Source organism: Peromyscus leucopus, chromosome 19, assembly GCF_004664715.2.
Source record: "Peromyscus leucopus breed LL Stock chromosome 19, UCI_PerLeu_2.1, whole genome shotgun sequence".
NCBI classification, from domain to species: Eukaryota; Metazoa; Chordata; class Mammalia; order Rodentia; family Cricetidae; genus Peromyscus; species Peromyscus leucopus.
Window position 1 is genome coordinate 72,388,715 of NC_051079.1, and position 27,229 is coordinate 72,415,943.

At 49.4% G+C, this 27,229-nt stretch overlaps 1 protein-coding gene across 2 annotated transcripts; it reads left to right on the plus strand.

The window, feature by feature from the left end:
• The first annotated feature begins 401 nt into the window (after window positions 1-401).
• On the plus strand, window positions 402-25,872 carry Dipk1c (divergent protein kinase domain 1C). Of its 2 annotated transcripts, none has more exons than XM_028873871.2 (4): window positions 402-590; window positions 9,380-10,039; window positions 19,268-19,432; window positions 23,415-25,872. In XM_028873871.2, the coding sequence occupies exons 1-4, from the start codon at window positions 402-404 to the stop codon at window positions 23,631-23,633; spliced, it is 1,233 nt and encodes a 410-aa protein (XP_028729704.1). In that variant the 3' UTR covers window positions 23,634-25,872. The 2 variants fall into 2 exon arrangements, with proteins under 2 accessions (XP_028729704.1, XP_037053126.1); XM_037197231.1 differs by lacking the exon at window positions 402-590 and adding an exon at window positions 2,590-2,737.
• Window positions 25,873-27,229: the final 1,357 nt, after the last annotated feature.

The window sequence follows — 27,229 nt, forward strand, 5'->3', positions numbered from 1 at the left end:
CACCTCAAAATCTCACTCCTGGAAGCCGGGAGAGACCCTAAACTGAGGTCAGATTTGGTGGAGAGGATGGGGATGAGCAGAGAGCAGCAGCCTAGAGGGTGGAGGGATCCAGCGGGGTCCTGGGAAGGGGCAAGTGCCGGGGCTAGACAGAGGGCGGCGGTCTAGGAGAGAGGGAAGAGGAGAGGCCATGCGGAGAAGCGAGAGGCTTAGTCTTGGGGAAGAAAAGCGGAAAAGAAAGTGGAAAAGGTGACCAGGGTGGGTAGGTCGCAGAAGCCGGGAGCGGATCCCCACGCAGCGCCGGGACTCCGAGGCTGTGCCCCGAGGCCAGTTTCCCCTCCCGCCGCCCCTCCCCCTCCCCGCCCCTGGAGCTGCGGAGCGGCGGCCCGAGCGCGGGGCTGGCGATGGCGCGGGCGGCGGGCGCGCGGGGCCGGGCTGCACGCTGCGGGCGCTGGCGGCGGGGCGCGCTGCTCGCCTTCGCCGCCTGGACCGCCGGCTGGGTGCTGGCGGCCGCGCTGCTGCTCCGCGCGCACCCGAGCGTCCTCTCGGAGCGCTGCACCGACGAGAAGAGCCGGCGCATCCTGGCCGCGCTGGTAGGTCCCGCCGCCGCATTGCCCACTGTCGCGCGTCCGGGTTGGGTTCCCAGACACCTCCCCCCGGGTCCTCGGCCACCGCGTCACCTGTGATGCTGCAGCATCGTAGCGACCATCCCAACCGGGGAATGGGGTGGCCGGGGGACACCTGCCAAAGGGAGTGGAGGTCCCTACACGTGCCTGAAATACCGAGGCAAAGGACTAGGGGTCCGCTGCAGGGATCCGGGACATCCTTCCCCTTTTCTCCAAAATTAGTTTTGCACCCCGGGACAGTATTCCGGCGGGACACCCTGAACCTCGGCTCCAGAAGAAAGTTTGCGGGTGATTCCTGGTCTCTGGTGCCTACAACCAGTTCAGGTGGCCAGGTTTGGAGGATACGCCTCCTTCCTGGGCTACCTCGCCCCTTAGGCCACTGCTCTTAAGTGTTTCCACCTGGGCTGCGGGACCCCCCCCCCCCCACACCTGCTCAGACCTCGTGATTGCTGTTTGGGCTCCTTCTCCCAGTGACTTAAAAGACAAGGACTTTGGCTGTTCGGGTCCTGAGGTCCCCTAAAGCGAGCAGGTCAGAGGATTCTCACAAAGCTGCTCCATAACCTGGCCCGGAGCTGTGGTGGATAGAAAGAAACATCTCATCAGTGGACTGCTGAATGCCCTGGGCCTTCGTCCCTGAAGTAAAGTGCTCATCCCCACCCCACTCCCCTAGTATTCTGCTTGGGAGTTTATGCTTAAGGGAGACCTGAGCACAGGCAGCCGTCCCAGGCCTTTAGAAAGGAGGAGAAAGTAGCCTGTACTTGCTTCCAATCGGTGACAATTCACGTCCTAAAATAGTGACCACCTGCTCATCTGGTTTGAACCCTCGAAGAAACAGTGGTGTGTGTGTGTGTGTGTGTGTGTGTGTGTGTGTGTGTTTCAGTGCACTTGCTTATAAAGGTAGTTTTTTCGTTTTTGTTTTGTTTTCAGTTCAAAACGTATTAAGTATTTTTTTAAGGCTCTTTCAAAGGAGATTGGAAAAAATTAAGCAACCAAAGCATGTTTCTGAACTAAATGGTGCTGCTGTCACCCTGTTAACCTGTTTCCTTGACACAGGGACATAGACTTTCTGTCCACTGCTTACTGCTTAACTGAACTTCTACCAAGTTTTAAGTTGCAAGATCTCATTGATTTTTCCTGATAACCATCTAAAAATCCCTTCCCTTGTAGAGATCTTTCCCTGCTATTTTGGTGAAGCTGGCTAAGACAACAAAATTTAATAGTTTGGCTAAGACCCAGGTCCCGTTTACAAAGTTAATATAATCTTTTAGATTAAAATAGGACACAAAGCCCATTATTTATTTATTTACCTTTGGTCATGCTGAGAAAGGCCTAATGGAAATTAAATTGACTGATATAATTTAAGTAATTGGTAGTCATAACTTTCCCAGCATTCCAGGCTGTAAATTAAAACCAATTCTGTTTAGAAGCTTTACCAATATGTCTTCAGTGCAGCCATATGGGATCATTTTTAGTCTGACAGAGAGCTGAAAAGATTGATTCTGTCTTTGACAGCTCTCAATCTTAACTCTTGCCAAATTCCCAAAGCCATTGCCCCAAAGTTTGCTGGAGTCCCAGGTGAACTGCTGTGGGGAACGTTGTGGATGCCTGTGTGAATGCTCCACACAGCAAATGTCTCTCCTTACGTTTGCAGCTCCTTTCTTGATGCTTTCACTCTGAATCTGCTGAGGCAAAACTGAGAAAGTACCCTGACTCAACGTTTACCTAAGACCCTAAATTAGGGCAGACTAGAATGCTATTCCAGCCAGGCGGCTGCCAAGCAGAGGTTGGCACTGTGGCTCCTGAGGGCTGGATCTGAATCGGGCCTCTGTGTCCTGGCTCCCCCAGCACTTTGCATTTTGCCTGGCTTTCATCCTACATAATAAAACCGGTTGTTATTTTTCTGACTGGCCTCCAGACTCTCATTAGCTTTCACTCTGAGTACCCAGAGCACACAAGACGTTAGAGCCAAAGGGAGGTTCTCTCTGGCAGAGCCCGGAGTCCTGGTGAGTCTCCCATGCTGGCAGCCTGTGTTCCCAGGCCCCGGAGTGGCAGGTGGCATTGCCGGCAGCGGCGGCGGTAAGGAAAGCATACCTGCAGAAGACAGCAACCAGGTGGTAAAAAGCTGGTTGGAGGGTGGATGGGGTGAGGGTCTGCAAGTCCCCCTAGGGTCCCCTGCACTTGCAAAGATAAGAGTTCCTTGGAAAGCCAGCTTGACTTGTTTTGACAGCTTCAAGCCCTGGGTCCTTTGGATTTCCAGAGTCTTCCCTGCTCCCTTTGTGTGACTTTTCAGTTACCCTGTAATTGAGGAAGGGGTGCTCCTTCTGGGTTGGCTGTGAGGTTGTTGAAACCTTATTTCTCCAGGGAGCTGTGTGTTGAGGCTCTGCTGGGCTGGGAGGAGGCTGGAGAGAATAATCGTCGATACCCTAGCTTCTGCAGACAAGCACCTTCCAGAGCAGAAACAAGAGCGGAGATGCTCACAACCAGTACCTGACTATGTCCACTCTGCCCAGCAGCGTGCTCACTGGTACAAGCCATATTCTTACACTTAATCTTCTCAATGAACTCTATGAAGTATTCCTATTGGAACCTCCCATCCTGCAGATGGAAAATTAAGTCTGGGAAGGCGACATAACATTGTCCTGCTTGATAAAATAGATGTGTTGAGGGTCCAAGATGCTGTTCTGCGCCTTCGACAGTAGAAACCCCGAGGTGGTAAGAAGCCTGTATACGGCAAACCCTGAGAAGCAGCTTAGGGGATTCCTCACTCTACATAGCTGCTGTTTTCAAAGCCTCAACAATCTCCCCATGATTGTGGTGTTCAGAAACCTTACCTGTCTCAGGACTAGTTAGGTGCTATGGGATTTAGTACTGTTGCCTATGGTAAGGGTTCCCTCCCTCCCTCCCTCCCTCCCTCCCTGTCTCCCTCCCTCCCTCCCTCCTTTCTTTTTTTTTTTTTTTTTCTTTCTTTCTTTCTTTCTTTCTTTCTTTCTTTCTTTCTTTCTTTCTTTCTTTCTTTCTTTCTTTCTTTCTTTCTTTCTTTTTAAAAGGGTAAGCCTATCTTATTTTGTGTGATGATAGAGCCCCAAGGGGACCCAGCAGCCTGGGCCTCTGCCCAGGGAGATTTCATAGCAGTGAGCAGCCCTTTGTACAAAGCTTCAGCCACATTTGTAGAGGAGGGTTGGCATGATTGGCAGGGGTGGGGTGGGGAGTGGAGGGCTTCTTTCTGAGAATCTGCAACACTCAGGGCAGCTTCTTGGGGGAGGACTATCCTCATGAAGTCTGAGTGCTGTTAATTACGTAGGCACTTAGTGCTTCCTAGCCTCATAGGTGATCCAGTCTCAAGTGGTTAGCCCTGGACATGTGTAAATGAGCAATGCCAAATGTGCTCAGTGAGTTGTGTACACGTGTTACATATGTACTATAATATTTAAGGAAGGGGTCATGACTTTGGGAAGGGGCCATGGGAGGAGTTGGAGGGGGAGGGACGTGACGGCGTGTGTTTGTGCACATCCACGGGAAACACAGACTTGCTGTGTGTTTTATTGCTATAGGACTGTGCCAGCCGAGCTGTCAGGGAAATTAGCTCAGTTGGTAAAGCACTTTCTTCACAAGTTTGAGGATCTGAGTTCTGTTCCCAGAACCCACTTAAAAAGCCAGGCATGGTGGCAAAGGCTTGTAATCTTAGAGATGGGGAGGGAGAGAAACAGTCCGGTTTTTAATACAGACTTAAGCAACTTTTGTTGAAACAGTAGGATATGCTGCCAATAAAAGGACCCAGCCAATAGCACTCACGTAAGGAAAGTTTCCAAATTACCCTCTAAGCTTGCAATTTGTATGTTGAGCTTATTGGTTTCTTATTTGCTGGACTGTCTCTCTCTGTATCCAGCAGACACAGGCATGCCAAGCTCCAGAGAGCGTAGTTTAGCACGAGTAACTAGCCAGTCACAGGCAAGCGAGCTCTCCATCCATAGAAGACACGTGGGTGCTCAGGTGCAAAGCATGCACCAGACACAAAGTAACAGAAGCTGCCTGGCAATAAATGCACTTGTGTGCAAAGCATGCATCAGACATAAAGCTACAGTGGCTGCTCTGCAATAAACACACTCACTTATGCTTCTGAGCACTCACTCAAATGTGAATTTCTCTTTCTTGGCCATTGGGAAGTTGTAGTAGCTGGCAAGCTTGGGGGCCTTTGGTCACCCCACTTCACACCCTGCCCTTTCTGTCACTGGGCTTCCCAGCAAGCCAATGCGCTGATCTCCAGAAAGCAGCCGGCATGACCGCCTCCCCTCAACATCGGAGCCTGTTACAAACTCAGTAATGATGTCATCACTCAAAGTATCTCCCGACTCAGATTTGCTGGGTGAATTCCTGGACATTTCAATGGCTTTTGTTTTATTTCACTGCTGGAACCGATCTACATATAAAGCAATATGCTGGTGGGCCCAACACAGATAACATTCACATGGCGGTTTAATGAGAGCTGGGAGCAGAGAGAGAGGCCAGGAGTGAGGAAGTTTTCTGAGAATTTGATAGAAGCAGGTTGGGAAGCTTGTCAGTGAGATGGGGACAGGAAAAGGACTTTTCTGGAGGTGAGGTTTGTTTGAGACTGTCTCACTACCGACCAGGCTGGCCTCAAAATATGGCCGTCCTCTGTCCCAGTTTCCCCGAGCTAGGATCAACTGTGCCAAGCTTGAAATAGCAAAATTTTAGACTTTCTTTTTTCTGTGTGTGTGTGTGTGTGTGTGCATTTATGTGTATGTGCATGTATGTGTGTGCATGTGTATGTGTGTGCATGTGTATGTGTGTGTATGTGCATGTGTGTGTGAGTGTGTGCATGTGTGTATATGTATGAGTGTGTGCATGTGTGTGTGCATGTATATGTGTGTGTATGTGCATGTGTGTGTGAGTGTGTGCATGTGTGTATATGTATGAGTGTGTGCATGAGTGTGTGCATGTGTGTGTGCATGTATATGCGTGTGTGTGTGTGTGCATGCATGTGTGTGTGAGTGTGTGCATGTGTGTGTGTACATGCATCCTTCAGAGCATGTGTGGAGTTCAGAGTGGAACCTTGGGAGTTGGTCCTCACTTTCTACCTTGTTTGAAACAGAGTCTCTTCACTGGTTACCACCAGGTGTACCAGAGATTTTCGTTTCTGCCTCCTTGCCGTAGGAGCACCGGGGTTACAGATGAGTGTTAACACATCTAATGGGGATCTAGACTCAGACTCTCATGGTTGTGCAGCAAGCATGCTACTCGCTAAGCCGTCTTCCAGGCCCTGGGATAGCAGTTTTGATGGACTATTCCAGTCTGGCTTTAACTTTAGCTCTTTGTTCTGAAGCGCCCGTTCACTCGGGCCGCCACAGAACCACACTCTGCTTCGCTGCCTGACCAGGCTTCCTTCACCGTTAGCGCTGAGGTCAGCCCTTGGCCTCCAAGAAGGAGTCCCGACCCCACTCTCTCACAACCGGCTCCGGGAGGCTGGAGGGGGAGATTGCATTGCCCAGGGCCACATGCTAGGGATGGTGACTCTGACGGTTGGACCTTGTGACACCTCCCGTGACGCTGGACAATTGTCCTGATTGTACACCCTTAGAAACAAGCTGCACAGCCCGTGAGGGGCGGAGCCGAAGCTGACCTGCTGTGCTCACGCTGTGCCCTGCGGTTACTCAGGAGCCTCAAAGGTTCCGCTGTGAACTGAGTCTGGGAGATGTGGCGGGAAGGTGGCCCCGTGAGAGCTCGCTCACAGATGGGTTAACCTGGACAGTCGTCTGTGTTAATTTGTTTGTGGCAAGCTGGGGACAAAGCCTTAAGGCCTTATTCCAGACTAATCTTGATGCTTGCTGGCTCCGGAATCTGCAGGTGTAACTCCTGGTTTATGGAGACGATAGCCACAGTTTAGATGAGAAGAGTGAGGGTCCTGGTAGTCAGATTCCCCTGCCACACACACTTTTAATACGTAAGCAAAGGAGACCAGCTCGGTGGCCTGGCTGCGGTGTTACCTGTGACCCCGTCTCCAGGGTCTCTTTAGGTTCCCCAGGGACTGGCTCCTCTCAGGCCCCTTTGCTGCGCTGTGAGATTCTGCAGCTCCCGGCTCAGGTCCTCTCCCCCCCCACACCCACCAGTCCTTCTTTCTCAGTTCTGCCCCGTGCTTCATGCAAGAGCATTTTCAATTAAATTCCTAATGCGGTGACTTCAGAGAAATGCTTGTGGAACTGATCCAAGCCACGCTTGGGTGTCACACAGTTTCTCTTGTTCAATTCGAAAGGAACTCAAGAAATTGTTGCATTTTCTTATCTGGTTCCTTAGAGTGATGTGAAACTGTAAATACCAGATAAAGCAGGACACAGACACAGACACAGACACAGACACAGACACACACACACACACACACACACACACACACACACACACACACACAGACATACAGACAGAGACACAGACAGACAGACACACACAGAGACACAGACAGACAGACACACACACAGAGAGACACACAGACATACATACAGACACACACACACACACACACACACACACACACACACACACACACAGACACGCTGAATAACATTTACTGTTGTATGACCACATCTTCTCACTCACCGATCCTCTCAGTACCTACCCTTCCCAAGACCATCCGGGAAGGCCTCTGAGAAGCCTGACTGGCTGTTCGTTCCAGAGTGCGATGGGACCACATAAGCAGAGTGGCTAACACGAAGGTTCCCAGCCTTCCCATGCTCACTTCCTGCCCCCGTGACCTCTTGGAAATCGGTCTCAGAGTTGGGGTTGAAGAACGGCACCTGAGCACAACTCCAGGCAAGACCTTTTTAAACAGTGTTACCTGGTTACGTTGGTACAGTTGCATTGTGGGTGCTGGGGAAATGTCTCAGCGGGCAAGTGCATGCTGTTCAAGTGGGCGGACCTGAGTTTACCTCCTCACTGGAAGTCAGGCGTGGTGGCACGCACCTGTGACCCCAGCACCGGGGGCAGGGCAGAGACAGGCAGAGCTTGGGCCTCCCAGTTCATTGAGAGACCCTGTCTCAAGAAAAAAAAAAAGGTAAAGAGTAATACAGGGCCGGGCGGTGGTGGCGCACGCCTTTAATCCCAGCACTTGGGAGGCAGAGGCAGGCGGATCTCCGTGAGTTCGAGGCCAGCCTGGTCTACCAAGTGAGTTCCAGGAAAGGCGCAAAGCTACACAGAGAAACCCTGTCTCGAAAAACCAAAAAAAAAAAAAAAAAAAAAAAAAAAAAAAAAAAGAGTAATACAGGAAGAAACCCACAGTTGACCTCTGGCCTCTATATCCATAGGCATACACACACCACCACCACCACCACCACCACCACCACCACTACCACCACAGCCACCAATGAAACTCTGGGCATATGGTGCCATTCTCTAGCTTGGAGATCAGGGCCAGCGCTTTCTTTCTACTTTAAAATTTGATTTCATCTATATGAGCTTCGACTACATTTATGTACATGCTCCGTGTGTGTCTGATGTCTGAGTCAGACCCCCTGGAATTGAAGTCACAGATGGCTGTGAGGTGCCATGTGGTTCTAGAGTCTGAACCCAGGTCTCGGCAAGGCAAAGGGTAGACTGCGAGCTACCACCGCTCCAGCCCTGGGTCCCAGACTCCATCTGTAGAACTGTGGTAAGAGGGCTAGTAAGTTGGTGTTTGACTAGCCTGATCTTCTGTCTCTGTGATCCAGAGAGTTCTAAAGTCCACCATAGCAGGAGAGACCTCTCAGCCGGAAGCCACTGGGGAGGGCAGCCCAGACCTTGAGGCTTCAGGTGATAAGGTGGCCTAACAAACCAGGGACCAATGCAAAGATGTGTTCTTCGTTAACAGGCACTTTGAACACTTTGCCTTCAGTTTTCATGAAAGTCCACAGTTCTTACGGAGTGCTCAGTGGTTCCATAGGGTTTGGAATTCACACTCTGCATGGTACTGGGACAGGGTAGCAGCAGTTGTCAGGCAGATTAGGAATTCTTAGCCAGATGTACGCAGTCACAGCATCAAACGGGCTGTAAATGCCTCATCATCTCAGCCGCTCTTGACACCACATGTGGCCAAATGAGTCAGGAAAGCTTGTGGTTTCCAGACAGTTTCTGGTTTCGAAATTATTTGTGTCTAAGCACTAGAAGTTTATTTTCTTGACTTTAAGGCACATCTTATAAGCAACTCAGGAACAATAAAGCTGGCTGATGTGAAACAACCCTAGGCCATCTTTGAGAAGAACTTGCTGACATGTCTGAGTGTGGCTCAAAGGCCGTCTTGTAGGCCTGGCCTTGGGACTCCCTTTTTAATCTCTGCATGTGCCTCTTACTGTGCAAGGGAGGCAGAGCAGTAAGATACAGAGGGGGTGCGAGTCCCTGGCCAGGGAGGCAGCGCTGGGCACACGGCAGCCCAGCCCGGGGAGGTCAGACTTCAGGCTTAACGGCTATTGGTCCAGGGATTTGTCCACAGTGCCACACTGCATGGTGTCCACCGTGGATCATTCAGGCATGTTACAATAAGCAGAGCAGGGAGAAAAGACACTGTGGGACTTTGTTCCTGTCTTAGGACCATATAAGGAATAAGGTGAATGGGGGTTCATATGCTGTAGATGTTTATGGAGTGGCCTCCAGCACTCTTCATCTGGACAGCCTCTCTCCTCTACTAATTGCCAAGCCTTGAGTGCAGGATGCCACTATGTGCTGCCCCTTGCCCCCTACCCGTGCCCTGTTGTGACCCACTGTTCCCTCCGTTCCAGTGCCAGGACTACCGCGGAGGCTGGCTCACGGGCGCGCTGTGCGAGGACCTGTGCGTGGCCGGGGAGCTGCTGTACCAGCGCTGCCTGTATTATGAGCGTGGCAAGAAGGTGCTGCAGGCCCAGTGGAGAGGCCGGACTGTGGTCCTCAAATCCAAGAGGGAGGCTTTCTCCAGCTTCCCGCCCCTCCATCTGCTGGAGGAGGAAACGGGGCCAGGTGCCCCGAGCATCCCCGAGGCCGAGCTGCTCCTGATGGTGGCTGGCGAAGTCAAGAACGCGCTGGGCTTGGAGCTGCCCAACAATAGCATAGTTCCCCTGTGGCCTGCCAGGCAGGGCCCTGGCTGGCGGCAACAGCTGGCCAGTGCGTGGTCACTGCTCCAGCAAGAGGAATACGTGTACTTCAGCCTGCTGCCAGATCTGAGCCGCCACATCCTCCCCGTGCTGGGGTCCTGTGGCCACTTTTACGCCGTGGAGTACTTGGCTGCCGGCAGCCCTCACCACAGGGCTCTCTTCCCACTGGGTGATGCTGGCCAGGCACAGGCGATTAGCCACATTGCTCTCAGCTTCCTGGACATGGTGAGCCATTTCGACAGTGACTTCTCCCACCGCCTCCACCTCTGTGACGTCAAGCCTGAGAACTTTGCCATCAAGAGGGACTTCACGGTAAGTGGAAGCAGGCTGCCATGTTTGCGGGGGAGAGAAGAGACTCTGGTCTGTCTGTGTGGGAGGGAATGAGGTGTCGGCTTCCAGAAGGAGGCCAGTGTAACTTCGGGCAGCCTTGTGGCTCCTGGTCACTCCCGTTCCAGACCACTTCCTTGCCAGGCAGACAAGAGGATTTAAATAGCCCCATCATCAGTGAAGGAGCCCACAGGAGGCAGAGGCCAGGCAGGAAGCAGAGGAAGTGCCTCATTTTCTTGAGGGCAGCTTTGATGGCTGGTTAGTGCCAGCACAGGATCTGTGTGGTCTGCGGAGGGTAGGCTTCCGGGAGGGCAGATGGGGAGAACTGTCCTTTCCAGGCCAGGCATTCTGGATCCACAGCACCTGGATGCTGAGATAGTCACTGCTTCCAAACAGTGTTCTTCCGGAGAGATTCTAGTCAGTTTCAAGTCTGCGGTAGGACCTCTAGAGAGGCATGAGAAGTTCTGTGATCTTACTGGGGACGACACCAACTCAGTGAGCAGAAGCCTGCAGCAGAAAGATGAGCAGGTGCCCTCCACTTCCCAAAGTCCTGTCACAGTCACCTGCGGCATGGATATAGCCATTATGAGTTCTGGGGACATAGCCACCTGAGGTGCGGCATATAACCACCTGAGTCTTGGGGACATCGTAATGTGGAATGCTGTACTCTGGGCACGACATAGCCATTGTCTCCTTGAGCTCTCAACAGCTGTGATTACCTGCACGAGAGAACGATGTTGGGTCCATTTGTGACCCACAGTGGAGGGGAGGGAGGAGCTTGTGAGGAATAACACTTACTGGGAGGCCCACTCCTCTCTGAAGACTTATTACTGGTTATCCTTACCAGAGAACTTGTTAGCAATGCAAATTCCATTTTCTGTTACATTTACTTATTTATTTTGTATGTGGGAGTCATGAAGGCCACAGCATATGCAGAGAGGCGCAGTGTCAACTTGTGGGCGATGGTTCTGTCCCTAATACCATGTAGGTAGGGTGCATTCAGGTCCTAGGTTTGGTAACAAGTGCCTTTACCAGCCCCACAATGTAAATTCTCACACTGCACCTCAGACCTGCTGAATCTGAGACACTGGAGAGGGTTGAGGCAGCACCTATGATCCAATCCAATACGCAGGAAGACCAAGCAGGAAGATGGTGAGTTCAAGGCCAGCCTGGGCTACATACATGATGAGATCCTGTCTCAAAAACATGCAAACAAGCTATCACTTTCCCAGCGGCTCTGGTCTGTGTTCAAGTTTGAGACCTTCCTTCCCCCGACTCCTGCTTCCAGAAGGTCGGTTTTATTCTTGAGCCTGGGCTGACCTCCTGCCCTGAGGAGAGGGAGGGGGTCTTATAGATGCAGCAAGAGAACGGAAGATTCCAAGTCACACAGCGCAGGCCTTCAGGCCTTATGCAGTACTTGCAAATGAACAACTGAGAAATGAAGATGACCCCAAATCACACAGGCCCGCCTTTCAAGCCGGTGAGATGCTTCCTGCTCAAGAGAGGATTGTCACCAATGTTTCCAATCTGGTGCCCTGAGGAGGAGGTGTGAGCAGAGGACACCACTTGGGTCATTTTGTTCAGGATGAAGTCTGTGATTCTCTTGATATTGAGAAGTTTTAGGAAGGTCCTGCTGTTCTTATTTTAGGTACACAGGAGCAGCAATCCATTCTAGGCTACATAGTATAAATTAAAAAATAAATCTGCCTCTCACTGGGAGATGAGAGGAACAGTGTCACAAATGGGGGGAGGAGGAGCCCCGAGGCTGGGGAGAGTGCCAGAAATCAAGAGAGAATGGTCCTTGCCCTAATAATAAATTATAGAGACAGTAGGTTCACTAGCATAGCTCTCATTAATTTAAAAAATTAAGTTATTACATTATCTTATGTGGTGATATAGTGTGTACCCTAATAAAATTTGCCTGAAGATCAGAGAACAGAACAAGCCACTAGATTAAACATAGAAGCCAGGCAGTGGTGGCTCACACCTTTAATCCTAGCACTCAGGAGGCAGAGATCTGTCTGGGTCTCTGTGAGTTCAAAGCCACCCTGGACTACATAAGATTGACTCAGTCTAAGAGAGAAACAGAGCCAGGCAGTGGTGGCACACACCTTTAATCCCAGCACTTGAGATCTCATGCCTTTGCTTGGGCATGCCTTTAATCCCAGGAAGTGATGACTGGGCAGAGAGAGGTCTATAAGGCGTGAGGAGACAGAACTAGAGTTTTTTCAGGCTGAGGTTTCCTCCTTTGTCTCTCTGATCTTTCGGCATTTGCCCTAATACTCTGGCTACAAGTTTTTTATTAAAAGACCATTTAGAATTTGAGTTGCGATTTTATGTATATGGGTGTTTTGCCTGATGTATGTCTGTGTACCACTTTCGCTGTTTATTTTAGGTGTATGAGTGTTTTGCCTCCATGTATGTATGTGAGCCATGTGTGTGCCTGGTGCCCATGGAAGTCAGAAGAAGGCATCAGGTTCCCTGGAACTGGAGTTATAGATGTTTACGTGCTACTATGTGGGTGCTGGGAACCGACCTGCGTCCTCTGAGAGAAAAACAAGTGCTCTTGACTGACAAGCTATCTCTCCACCCTCAGTTCTTAGTAATTTTTAGTGTTTTTAACCAAGCTAAGTGATGAGATTAACTATTAATGTCGACCAAATAATGACAGGAAAGATTGATAAATTGTATAGGCTTGGGATGTAGCTCAGTGGTAGGGTTCATCCTGGTGTGCATAAAGCCCTGGGTTCAATGCTCAGCATCACAAAAGAAAAAAAAAAAAAGGAAAGCAAAACACCCACTTTTAATAGGGTTAGGGGTGTGGCTCATTGGTGGAATGAATTATCAGGCTTCTGTGCTGCCCCTGGGCTCCCAGTATCTCCCCAAAATAGCAACAAAAGGAGAGGACACCAGGTAGGAAGGGGAAATGTTGGAGTGTGTGTGTGTGTGTGTGTGTGTGTGTGTGTGTGTGTGTGTGTGTGTGTGTGTAGGAAGAGAGAAGTGGGGGTAGATATGATCAAGACACATAGTACACATGTATGAACTTGTCAAAGACTAAATAATAATATTTTATGAAAAATTTGAAAAAAAAATCAACTCTCTCAAAACAAGCAACAGCAATGAATTGTTTGCCATGCCTGAGTTTATCATCAGGTAAAGATCATCAAAACGGGAGAAGTTCTCTGTGCTTTGTTCTCATTATTCTGCACACATTTTTAAATAATTTATGTCCTTCCTGCTGTTCTACTGATAGTCCCTGGGAAGCCAGTCCACTTCCAGCATTGATCCTGAGTGAAAAAAACAAAAGTAGAATCAATGAACATGCGTTCTGAAGCTGAAAGATACCAGCAACCGAGCCCTCTCAGAGATGGTACAGGGGTGGGAGCCGGGGGTGGGGGCAGGGGTGGGGGTGGGGACCAGGGTGGGAGTAGGGGGCTGATACTTCACAATGGCCTGTGAGGGCTTGTGGGATGCCAGTTCCATCAAAGATGTCACATTCTGTAATGACTTCTTATCTCAAGGCTATCAGCTGTTGAACTTGGGCAGACTCCAGATTTAAGAAGATTTGAGTTCATTTTTTTTTTTTTTTGGATCCAGGTGGCGGAGGAAAATCTGCATAATTTATAAGTTTTTTTAATTTTTTTTTTTAATTTTTGAAGCCTATTTGGTTGGAAGCCAGAAGGCTACATCTGAAATTCCAGCAGTCCCCAAGTTCTTCCTCTGACAGTGGAATTCGTGGTTGATGCTGTTGAATTAATCTGATTTCAGCTGCCATTTTCCCATGGCTCATCTGACTGGTCAGTTGACTTGGGTACCAGATGTGCCATAAACAGAGCAGCCTGCCATTGTTCATAATCTTGGGGCTCAATTACCTGTCTCTCATGGCATTTATAATCCCTACCCTCAGGTGTGATGAAATGTGAAACTTAGCAGAGTCAAAAGGAATTCTCACCATAAACATAAATAAGTGGAAGGGTGGGGGAAGGGATGTAGGAGGCCATCTGGGAGACCAGCTCCCACATTTTACCCCAGGATACTCTTGAGGAGTGAGAGATAAGAGATTTAGATAGAAGGATAGAGGGGAGAGAGAGCACAGAATAGCCTCCAGAGGGCCTGGATCCTTATCCACTGGCCCCTCTGTCTCTGCTAAAGGGCTATTTATAGGAATGCCAAGGAGTGGAGCAAAAGACCTTCCCCCTAGCACAGCCAAGTGCAGACCCTTTTAAACACCTGGTTACCATGCACGTGGTCAAGCAGTCCTCTAACGCAGCTCTGCTGGGTAAAGCAAGCTCAGATCTCACTAGGAAACTTTTGTGGGCCTCCACAAAGGGGCTGTGCCTGATGCCTGATAGTGACTGTCACATGGACTCTGACAAATCTCCAGTCTTTCACAGAAGCCAGCACAGGCTTCAACGGGACACATCCGCAAGGACACAAGGACATCTGTTCCACTACTGCGTGTTTACCCTTGGACAGACGCAACGCTTGTTGTCAATCATTGTGACCAAGGATGATTACTTCAAAATCTCTGATGCTAATCTCCTTACTCTTGTCTTATGCGTTGGGTTGTTTGCCCATGTGTGCGTGTGTGAATGCGTGTATGCTTGTGTGTAGTCCAGTGTCATTCCTCAGGAGCTGTGCACCTTTAAAGCTTTATCATCATCACCATCACCATCACCATCATCACCATCATCACCACTACCACCATCACCATCATCATCACCATCATCACCACCACCATCATCACCATCAGTATCATCACCATCAACATCACCACCACCACCATCACCATCATCATCATCATCACCATCATCACCACCACCATCATCACCATCAGTATCATCACAATCACCATCAGTATCATCACCACCATCATCACCATCATCATCACCATCACCACCACCACCATCATTATCATCATCACCACCATCATCACCACCACCATCACCACCATCAGTATCATCACCACCATCATCACCATCAGTATCATCATCATCACCACCACCACCACCATCATCACCACCACCATCATCATCATTACCACCACCACCACCATCATCATCATTTTAGATGTGATTTCCTTCTAGCCTGAACCTCACCAAGTAGATTTGGCTGGTTGGCCACTGAGCCCCAGGGATCTATTTGTTTTTGCTTCCGCAGCTCTGGAATTATAATGCTTTTTATTTATTTATTCATTCATTCATTCATTCATTCATTCATTCATTCATTTATTTATTGCGGTGCGCTCCTCGGCCAGCGAGGAAGAACGACCACCATGCGAGGATCCGTCTCAGAACACACTTTATTGGAGCGCCTCTTGATCAAGGGAGAGTGGGAGGTGAGGGGCCCCGAGGACTAAACTGCAGCTGCTTATATGGGGAATCAGGCAAACATGCCATACTGTGATTGGGTCCCGCCAGAATGCTAGCACGGGGAGCCACGGGATAGGCTGAGGACATAGAGCCAATTACCATACTCGTACATCATAGCCAAATATGGAGTTGTTTACAGCTAGGCTACCAGGAAGCCAGCGCCATCTTTGAATAGCGGCTCCCTACATCTCCCCCCTCTTTATTAATTAAGCCGCAGGAGAGAGTATAGGTCTGATTTCTGCAGCACAAGTATTTCATCCGATCAGGTCCCCACCTCATGATGTGTTGACCGATCGAGGATGAGTTCACTGTGCATAATTGCCTGCATACCTTCCCTCGTGCAATGGACCAACCAGTCCCTGGGGTGCAAAGGCTATGCATGTAACAATTGTCCACATACCTTCCCAAGTGCAATGGACTAACCAGTCCTAAGGGTGCAAAGGCTATGTGAACCCATATGCAGTCAGACTTGCTCTCCTTGAAGGAAGGAAAATGTCCTACACTTCAAGTGCAGTGCACGAGCCTGGCATCCTGTGCTTAATTGTCCACACACCTTCCCGAGTGCAATGGACTAACCAGTCCTGGGGGTGCAAAGGCTGTGTGGATATTAGGTATCTGGGGGGAGGCGCCACACTCCAAAGCGGCCAGTGCTTGAGTGATAATGCCCTTGTCCTTTTTGTAAGTGCTTGCAAACGACAGACCAACCACAGACAAAACACGCATCCTCCAAGGCAGCATGCCAAAAATATACCCTACCCCCACCCATTCTTTAAACAGGGAAAAGGTAGAAGCAATCCAGGAGGACAATCCCTCTGCCACGCTGATTTCCACTCGTGTGGAGTTGATGGTCACCACTGCCACTCTCAGTTTTTCCAGCGTCTCTTCAAATTCTCCAGACCAATTTCCTATAAGATAACTGGACAATCGTTTAGACAAATTCGCTGCTCAGGAACCATTCTGAAACTGCACACTAGTGACACACAAACCAGGCATTCTCCACTCACAGCCCAATTGGACCAGCTGCCAAAGGATGTCAACTTGTTCTTGTACCAAGTCAATGCGCTGGTTAAGCACCTTTCAACTGTGTATTTAGGGAAGTAGAGGTATGAAGGATGGTTTGGAGCCATCAACTCCTTCCACCTGAAGAGGCTGAAATGGCCAAGCCTGCATCTCTGGAGACAGGGACCAGCTGCAGCAGTTTGAACCTCCACTGCAAAGGTGATGCCTAGCACCTGGCCCCCAGCCAGCACAAGGATTCCCCATAACCTCTCTGAGAATGATTAGAATAACAAGTAATGTGTGAACACCATAATTCCCTCCTTGGAGCATAATTAAAGGAGCTACATCAGAGCAGCTACCATTAATACCACTTATTTGTTGATAAACCTCAATAGGATATGCCATCTGATTTACAGTCCATTGTCCTTGACCCAGTAGCATGTCAACCGTCCATTGTGGTCGATTATTCTGGAGGTTGATTCTAGCTTGTACCTGGGCTCTATCTGTAACTATAGATTTGAAATCCAGATACTGTCCTGTAGTTAAACATGCTCTGGCTATTTCGAACCAATCTGTTGGAGTCATAGCCTGAGTAGTGAGCCTAGTCAATAATGTTAAGGTATAACTGGCTGTTATTCCGTAGGCTTGAGCAGCCTCTACCAGGTCTTTTAATTGTTTATAAGGCACAGGTTCATGATATCTGTTGTTTGTTTGCGGATCTTCAAAGACTGGAAACGCGGACGCTAGCCGCGCCCAGGTGTCTCTCCTGATAAAATGACAACCTCCACCTGTTTGCAGATACGAAGGTGTTGCCGGGGGTGGATGTGGTCCCGAAGGCGCCGTTGGTTCCACATTCACCCCAGCAGAAACATTAGGAGGAGGCCGCCACCGCCACCCGTATTTCTCTTCCTCATATTCAGCGGTGGCTTTCTCTAAATTTTCCTCCTCATCTGAATCTAATTCATTATCAGATAAATCGAGTTTTGCATATCTCTCTAGTACTAGATACAAAGGATCCCCTTTCTTTTCTGAATTTTCTTCCTTTTCTTCATTCTTTTCTTTCTTTTTAGGCCTACTTAAGTTCTCCCCTTTAAAGTCTGATTCTGATAGACTATCCTGGTGCTTAATTAATGCCTTGCGTCCCTTTCTAATGATTTCCACATTGCGTCCTTCCTTGAGACATGCATGTACAAAACAGCAAAGAAGAACAACAATTGTCATAAGAATGAACACAAGAGCAAGCACAAATGGATTAATCCCAGCAATCAGCATACCTGGAGAACTTACCGACGTCATCGCCGTTCCTGGCGACTTACCGACGTCACCACCGTTCCTAGAGAACTCACCGACGTCGTCGCCATTCCTGGCGAACTTACCGACGTCACCGTTCCTGGAGAACTTACCGACGTCGTCGCCGTCGTCGCCGTTCCTGGCGAACTTACCGACGTCACCGTTCCTGGAGAACTCACCGACATCACCGCTCCGTGTGCTGAGTTCTGAATCCTCTTCGACCCCTCACCTGGTGTCCGAAGTTTCCGTCCCGTCCCGGGTTTCGGCACCAGTTGGTGTCCGAAGTTACCTTTCCCAGGTTTCGGCACCAGTCGGTGTCCGAAGTTACCTTTCCCGGGTTTCGGCACCAGTTGCGGCGCGCTCCTCGGCCAGCGAGGAAGAACGACCACCATGCGAGGATCCGTCTCAGAACACACTTTATTGGAGCGCCTCTTGATCAAGGGAGAGCGGGAGGTGAGGGGCCCCGAGGACTAAACTGCAGCTGCTTATATGGGGAATCAGGCAAACATGCCATACTGTGATTGGGTCCCGCCAGAATGCTAGCACGGGGAGCCACGGGATAGGCTGAGGACATAGAGCCAATTACCATACTCGTACATCATAGCCAAATATGGAGTTGTTTACAGCTAGGCTACCAGGAAGCCAGCGCCATCTTTGAATAGCGGCTCCCTACAATTTATTATTTATTTAAAGCGTGAGTTCTGGGGATTGAACTCGGGTCCTATTGCACACATTACTGACTGAGGTGTCTCTTGCTCCCTCGTTTTTCACTTTGAAGTTTCCCCTTCTCCCGGCCTCTTTAAGTGAGCCCATCTATATTTTACCCGTGTCTTACTGTGGCAACACTTGGCTGTCTTAGTCTCGAATGTCAGTTTCCTCTGGAGAACTTCTCTGATGGTTTTGTTATTCATGTTGACAAATTTCATAGACAGTTAAAAAAGAAACAGAAGGAGGGGGCTGGAGAGGTGGCTCAGTGGCTGAGGGTGCCAGCTGCTTTTCTGGAGAACCTGATTTTGGTTCCCAGAACCCAGGTCAGATGACTCACAACCACCTGTAGCCTAGCACCAGGAGAGCCAATGTCCTTTTTCAGCCTCACAGGTACTTGCACACCTGTGGCATATGTGTGTGCAAACACACACATACACATTAAGTACAAATAAAAACAAACTTTAAAAAAGCAACAGAAAAATCCATTTTAAGTTATTGTACATAGTCTACCTTTAAAGTCCAGGGAAGGTCCAAAGATGAAGGTGGGATGGGTGGGTACAGTCCCAAAACCTAGGCTTAGGTTAGTGACACCAAGGATCTTTTACAGTCAAACTTTGGGACATGGTTTATGATTCCAGCTTGTGTCAAAGGAAGCACTTGTGAAGGCTCTGGGGAAATAAGCTGTTTCCTGCATGGCCTGGGCATGGCCTCCCGACAGGTGGACTCCGTGGTCACAGTCATGTGGACATCAGGACAGGAAAAGGAGCCATGGACGGGTTCCCCTACAGGGCCCGTGCTATTGTTTGATTGCTGTCCTTATTGCCCCATGCCTCTTTCATTTCAGGTGGTAGCTATCGACGTAGACATGGCGTTTTTTGAACCTAAGATGAGGGAAATCCTTGAGCAAAACTGCACAGGAGATGAAGACTGCAATTTCTTTGACTGTTTTTCCAAGTGTGATTTGAGGGTGAACAAGTGTGGATCCCAGCGCGTGAACAGCAACCTACAGGTGAACAGCCCTGAGAGCAGGGGAGGTGACGTTTGTGTCTGTGTGTCTCTGGGTTCATTGTGTTCCCCCAGGGCAGGATGGGAGAGCTCTTCACCACTCCTTGTTTCTTACTGTCTGGGTGGTGGTTGCCCGAGTGGCCAGTGGGGTCTGATGGGTGGAGGTCCCAGCACAGCCCCCTGAGGGCTGCTCCCTCTCTCTGCAGCTCCTCCTGAGGATGCTTCTGAGAGATCCTTTGGAGGTTCTAGCTGGGCGATGCAGCTACTTGCAAGCCGTTAGTCAAAGAACCATCTTCCTTCTCTCTGGGACAGTTGAGCAGCTTACAGCGGCAAGCAGGATGCCTGTGGAGTTTCGGAACAGGAAGGGGACACTCGCCTAGCCAGCCAGCAGCCACATCAGCCTTGGTGATCCCTAAGGAGGAATGTGCTCAGCCTGATGGCCCTCCCACAGAAGGAGATCTGTTCTTTCTGCCAGTGTCTGTAAATTCTCACACAGAGAGAAAGAATGGGAGCCAGAGCTGAGGCCAGGGAGGCTAAGACCCACGATGCAAGGCAGTCCTGAGGAAGGAGGCCAAAGGGGAGGATGGACAGACATCATCACAGACAGGCAGGACAGGTGGCAGGGGCTATCACAGGGAGACTGAAGATGTGGGTCCAGGAGGTCAGAGATGAGTAGACGAGTAGGAATTGCCTCTGGCTTTGTCACAGTGCGTCTGCAGGTAGGGAGACTGCAATCCCAGGGCTGAATTTCTCTCCCATCAGTTGGAAACCGTCCCTTCTCTTTGGAGGAACCATCCCTCATCTGATGCCTTCAGGTGGGTGGGTGTGAACTTGGGCCCCCAGGTGCCCAGGTGCTGAGTGTAACCAGAGGATGTCCAAGCTGCTCCCGAGGGTGGGCTACCTCAAGGCTGCCTGCCACGTTCACTCTCTCTTCTGTGCTCTTACCTTATAAATTCTATTAAGTTTATCATTCAGCCCACTCCCCCAGCCACACCTCCCTCTAGTCCATCCTCCCAAGGTGCTCAGGGTGTGTGTGTGTGTGCGTGTGTGTGTGTGCCCACGCACGCAGGGGAGACTTGATGGGACCCAACCTGAAGCAAAACAGTTTAAGCCGGTTGCTCAGGAAAACACAGCGTGGGGCTTTCGTGCCATGAAGATGAGACCCGGGCAGCAGGGTTATCAATCTGGTGGATCTGCCGAGGTCAGGGAAAAGCCCTGGCTCTAACACCACGGTCTACTCAGACTGCTGCACCAAGTGCCAGAATAACTGGGTGCTTCCACTTTCAGAAGGCTCATTGGGGATGTGGCCTTTTGGGATGCTATCCCAGCCCCTTCCATGTGGAGCTACCCCTTGATGGGTCTGTGAGGCCCCTGTCTTTGAGCCATGCAGACAATATGGTTTTCACCTGCGTCCTCACTGTCTCTGATCTCATCCACACATCTTGCATTAAGAGAAACTACAGACTGGCAGAAACGGTTCTGTGGGTACAGAGACTTGCCAAGCCCAAGTCCGGTGTCGACTCCTGGGACTCACACAGTGGAGGGAACGGACTCCTGCAAACTGTCCTCTCTCTCTCTCTCTCTCTCTCTCTCTCTCTCTCTCTCTCTCTCTCTCTCTCTCTCTCTCTACCTCACACACACACACACACACACACTACACGTATTAGATAAATAAATTTAAACAAAGAGCGAAGAACTAAGGTTGTATCCTTAGGACACAGAGGGCTCTTACAGATACATTGAGAAGCAAGTGGAACCTTTGAACCAAAGAAAACTGGAGGGAGAGGACAGAATCCAAACAGCTGAAGGATTTAGGAAATTATTTCATCTCATTTAAAGACATAATTAAAATTATGATAATTAAAACTCAACAACAATATGCTTTTGCCAGTGGGGAATAGTCGCTAAAATGCTATTAATTAATAGTTGAAGCTTCAGGGAGTTAAGTGAGTTGCCTCCACCCTTAGCAGGATACTGCATTGTGGCTCTGGATCACGCACACTCATTCCCGTGTGTAACTATTGTCTTTGAATACAGATCCAGAGGTGAAAATGTGCTTTCTTTGTGATGTAGTATAGAGCACTACACAGAAAGAATCAGGTTATCAGCCAGCATTTATACTATAATATTGTGTTTACTAAATAGTATTTTATTGGAAAGACAGATGCGCTTGGCTGTGTTAGCGTTCAGTCACTGTGACGAAACACCTGACTCCATCTGCTTATGATGAAGAAAATTTAATTTGGGGACATGATTCCAGAGGTTTCGGTCTACAGTCCGATAGCTCCTTTGCTTTTGGGTCAGTGGTGGGGCACAGCATCCTAGCTGGGTCGTGTGGCAAAGAACAGCTGTTTACCTCAAGGAGGCAGGGAAGCCAAGAGGGAGAGAAAGAGCTCCATCCCAGGATCCTTTGCAAAGCACACACCAGTGACCTCACTTCCTCACACCTCTTCAGATCCCCACCACATCCTAGCAGCACCACAGGCTGGTGGCTAAGCCTTCAGCGTGTGGGCCTTTGAGGCACACTTGAGATGTACTCCGTTTACATGACTGATGGGTTCCGATCCAGTTTCTGAGGACATTCAGAGGAGCTGTGCCCTCTCAGGGGAGCCTGGCGTTGAGGCTTACTTGTTGCTCAGAAGCTCCTGTCCGTGACTCTGCTGGAGAGGACAGAGCTATGGTATATTTTCCTAGAAATTTAGAATTTTGCACAGGAAAAGGGTGATTTCTAGTCAAAAGAGAATTAAAAATATTTTTCTAAAATAACACCTTTGCCAGGAGAGGGACATAAAAATCAAGGTTTTTTTTTTTTTTTTTTTTTTGTTTGTTTTGGAGACAAGGTTTCTCCGTGTAACAGTCCTGGCTGTCCTGGACCCTTTGTATAAAGGTGCTGCTTGCATGTGAAGGTGTTTGGTAACGAGGCTGACAGAGGTAAAGGAAAGTTAAGCATGTTCTCTGTGCCGCTCCCAAGCAGTGCTCCCCACCCGGGGTGGGGGGGTTGGGGACCTCGAAACCTGTAGGCAAATAATGTGTGAAGAGTCTGAAGAGCTCCGTTCCTCAGTGGATTTCATGGCCTATTAGCAGCAAAGCCTATGACATTGCAGCTTTTTTTTTTTCTTCCTTCCCTAAAATAAAGCCGTACAAACGCTCCTTACAGGGCCTTGTGCCCGCACAGCTTTCCCCTGGAATGTTCGTTTCCTCCTGGGCCTCCAAGGACTGTAAAGATAAAAGCTCACACTTGCATGCTACTCTTTACTAATGTTCTGTTGACTCTCAGGATTCTGCTGTAGGCAGCTATTGTTTTATCCCACTGTGAGTAGGTCAGTCCATCTAGATGACAGACAGAGCAGGCTGCCTTCTGCCCTGCCATGGGCCAACTCCTTACTCAACAGCTCCTGCCTATGTATGACTCTGCTGTGATTTCTTTTCGGAAATGTGGTCAGTCCTTTCAGACCTGCAGAGGGGCCGACTCCTCACACCGAGATGGCTGCCTGAGACTCTGCTGTGGGACGTTCTGTATGTCAAATGTGCTGCTCTGATTGGTTAATAAATAAAACACTGATTGGCCAATAGCCAGGCAGGAAGTATAGGCGGGACAAGGAAGAGAGGAGAATTCTGGGAAGTGGAAGGTTGAGTCAAAGAGATGCTGCCAGCTGCCGCCATGAGAAGATGTTAAGATACCAGTTAGCCATGAGCCACATGGCAACTTATAGATTAATAGAAATGGGTTAATTTAAGATATAAGAACAGCTAGCAAGAAGCCCGAGCCATTAGGCCAAACAGTTTAAGTAATATAAGTCTCTGTGTTTACTCGGTTGGGTCTGAGCAGCTATGGGACTGGTGGGTGAGAGAGATTTGTCCTGACTGTGGGCCAGGCAGGACCAGGAAAACTCCAGCTACACGACTCTGCTTTGTCTTTGGAAATACGTTTAGTTCTTTTAGAATGATTTGCTTCCCCGAATCAACCTCTCACTTTCCCCCCTCAGGTCATCTGCGATAAAATATTTCGACACTGGTTCTCCTCAACTCACAGGAGTCCTGCCGCCTCCCCCCAGCTTCGGCTGCAGCTGCAGCAGGCTGTTCAGGAGTGTGCTCACCACGGGGGCCCCTCTGGGAACTCCTGGACTGCCTCCTCCAGTGTGTTCTGGAAGCTTCGATGGCTCCTGCAGGCCACTCTGAGAGAGCTGCAGGGGGTGGAGAAGTAGCAGCTGGCTTTCTTGCCTTCATCATCAAGAGTGGACAGAGGACATGACCTTCAAGTGATTTCTCCTGTTGTCCTATGCAGATGCGCTGTCTGTGCCATTGACCCGGTCTTCTGGAGTGTGTGATCGACTTCCCCTTCTGGGGCTGCGATGTGGACCACCCTTGCTTCTGACCAGCTTGGTGGTTCGATCTGGGTTGGTGCTGACTTCTGTCCCGCCACTCTCTCAAATGTGAGCAGAGGGAGAAGATTCAGAGTATTTGACTTGTGGAGTCGCCGGTGTGCAAACCTCTGTGTACCTTGCCATTAGAGACAAAAGGCAGCTGCTCCCTGTAGCCATTAGCAAGCGAAAGTGTGAGTGTGAGCGTCCAGATGAGCATGTTTGCAAATAAGTGTGTGTATATGTGTGCACCCATGAGTGTGTGGACGTGTTTGTATATATGAATGTGTACTGTGCATATATGAGTATGTCTGTGTGTGTAAATAAATACACATGGGCTTGTGTGCACATGAGTGGATTGCACAATAGTCCCACAGTTCCTACAAGTGTTCCTGCATGTGTGTGTATATGCACATGAATGAGTCAGTCTGCCTGTGAATCTGTGCTCATGGATGAACCAATGTTGAGTATACCCAGGCATGTATGCATATACAAGGGTGTATACATATGGAGGTGAGTTAAGTGTGGGCATGCGGAACCTGTGTGGAGGGGTGGCTTTCTAAATGTGCCCTCAAGAATCTTGCTGGCAGAGAAGCGTTACTTTTCTCCTGTAATTAAATGCAATAAAAAGTTGTGTCTTCAGGAGCATGATTTGCACTGGAGAGTATATGGAGTGGCAGCTTTTAGTGCCTTTCATTTTGTAGAATTTTAGGAGCACTTTACCACACATTACAATCTTCCTTCTAAGCAGGGACCACGTGTCTGCAGAACGGAGTGTGTCTTGCCACCACAGAGACAGTTTAAGTAGAGTGCTGGGGTGATCTCTGACCACAAACAACTGGGGAGCAGTGTGTTGGGCCAATGGACTGAAGACCTGGCCGCGGGCATCAGGCTATGCTGTCGTGCCGTACGCTCTTTGGTGGACTTGATAAAGGTCTTCTGCAATGGCCAACTCATACAAAGCAGGCCAAACGCTGTGTTGCTCCCCAGCAGAGAGTACCGGGTGGAACTAGCAAGCCTTGTACTCAGCAGGATCTTGCTTCTGCTCAGAACAGGGACCTCTGTGTCACAGTGAACCCAACCTCTACAAGTCTCAGTAGAAAGGGACTCAAGAAAGATGTGATGTCTTGAGGATTTGGAAGGTGTTACAAAGAGACACAGACGAAATTTGAAGTTTTAAACATGTACAAAATGACAGACACCTCAAATTTTCCTCTTCACACAACACCTTTCCAATCCAGAGAACTGTTGCTCTAACTCCTATGGATGCTCTTCTCAGGATTGTGCACCCAGGCTGCATCCTGAGAGGATTCAGGACACCCAGAGGTCACACCAGCCTTGACGCTATGATCCTGAAGGCTGTTTGGAGGTGCAAGTTCCCTGCCTTTCCCACCCCCTCATCCCACTCACCAGCAATTTGCTAGACAAAGCTGACTTTCTTAAAGGATGTCCTCCACCCCGTACCTGAAGTCTTGCTTTCAGTTTGTGGGTCACTCTGGCGGAAGTAAGTGGAACCCCCAAGGTGCTCAGGCTAGTGGGGTCTCACAGGTGGCCTGGCCTGCCGAGCAAGGCTCCCATTTCCCAGCAGGATCTGAGGCAGCTGTTCCTCCGCTGGGGCTGGGTGGGTTCCATGGTGTGGAAGAGTCAGAGGGAGGAGGATGGTGTGAGATAGCCTGGGATTTCTTTCCGGGCTTAGCTACCTGTGGACTGATGCTCTGCCTCTGTACTGGGAGTCAATTGAGCCACCCTGGAATGGCAGGTCTTCCTTCATGGCCCCGAGCCTCCCGGCCAGCAGCTATTCTCATTTAATTCCGAATGGAAATAAATGTTTTTGTTGGCTGTGGAGATTATGCAATATCTAATCACCCAACACAGTAGCATCCCTTTCTGCTTGTTTTTAGCTACCCATTTACACACACACACACACACACACACACACACACACACACACACACACTGCTTGAGGATTCCTTTTAAGGCAGTGGTTCTTAAACTGTGGTGAAATTCATTTTTTAAAAAATGTTTAAACCTTTGAAAATACTGCTTTTATGTAATATAATAAACAAATATGGTGTTTTCAGTATTTAGGTTTTTGTTTTGTTTTGCAGTACTGCGGGCTGAGCACAGAGCCTTGGGCACGCTAGGGATGCACTATGCCACTGAGCTAAGCACCCACCCCATGTTCAATATTTTTAATGTGACAAATGAGACTGGCTGTTGTCAACCCGACTGAGCAACCATACTCATGAGGAGAAAATATTTGTTTCAATAACACTCGTAACAGACAAAACACTGTCGTCAAGAGTTTTATCCTAATTAAAACCAACTTGTTTTACTCTGAATCTTTTGGTCAGAAATCAATTTTCAGAGTTTATCCTGGTTAGCACTAACATGATCTTTTTTTTTTTTTTTTTTTTTTTTTTTTTTTTTTGGTTTTTTGAGACAGGGTTTCTCTGTGTAGCTTTGCGCCTTTCCTGGAACTCACTTGGTAGCCCAGGCTAGCCTCGAACTCACAGAGATCCGCCTGCCTCTGCCTCCCGAGTGCTGGGATTAAAGGAGTGCACCACCACCGCCCGGCCTAACATGGTCTTTGGACGAAAGGATTCTGGACTCACACGTCTGTTAACTTACGGCTGACATATGAACCGTGTTCCTGTTCTCTTCCATGAACATCACAGGCTGCTTGAGTTCCCGGGGCTGGTCACTGAGTGGGTGTCTTGCCCATATCACACAATAGTGAAAATACAAACACTGCTAACACGGCTGGACTCTCAGCTCCTCACAGAAATCGAGGAGTCTCCCCTTAGATGTCCATCAGGCTTGTCTCCAGAGGGCTCTACCCTGTGCTTCCACCCCACTGGCTGGTCCTTCTGGAGCACCCAGAACGCATGACCGGGATGTCACCCTAGGTACTGGAAGGGGCGGCTACTCTAAAACTTGACTGGGAAGCTCTTCCTTGAACAGCTGGATGTGCTGGAGTTTGGCTGAAATTTTCTAAAACCAACATAGAAAGAGGCTCAAATTGCTGTCCTGGTGTTTCGAAGTCGGTAAGCAAATGCCGCTCTGGTTCCGACATCCAGGAGGTGAGCGTGAGAAAAGTGCTTTGGAAAGAACGTGTGTCTCCACAGCACACATGTACGCACGAATGCACGCACGCACGCACGCACGCACGCACGCACGCACCCGGCTTCCCTTTCCTGACATTTGAAGATGCATCCTATGCCAAGGGCAGAGGCTGATGGAGCCGGAAGTCACTTTCATTTGAAAAACGCCTCTCAGGTGGGTGTGGTGGATCTTATTACTTAGGAAGGAGAGGTTGAGAGGCTGCAAATATGAGGGCAGCCTGAGCTACATGATGAGTGGGAAGTCAGTTAGAGCCGTACAGTGAGTTCCAGACTAGCTGGGCTACATATTCAAATCACACAAAACCAAGAAACCAA

Bases quoted from the DNA above. Each gene is read 5' to 3' on its own strand.
- Dipk1c (XM_028873871.2), top strand. From the start codon at position 402: ATGGCGCGGGCGGCGGGCGCGCGGGGCCGGGCTGCACGCTGCGGGCGC. The intron at 591-9,379 runs GTAGGTCCCGCC...CCTCCGTTCCAG, and splicing joins GGCGCATCCTGGCCGCGCTG to TGCCAGGACTACCGCGGAGG. The intron at 10,040-19,267 runs GTAAGTGGAAGC...CTTTCATTTCAG, and splicing joins CCATCAAGAGGGACTTCACG to GTGGTAGCTATCGACGTAGA.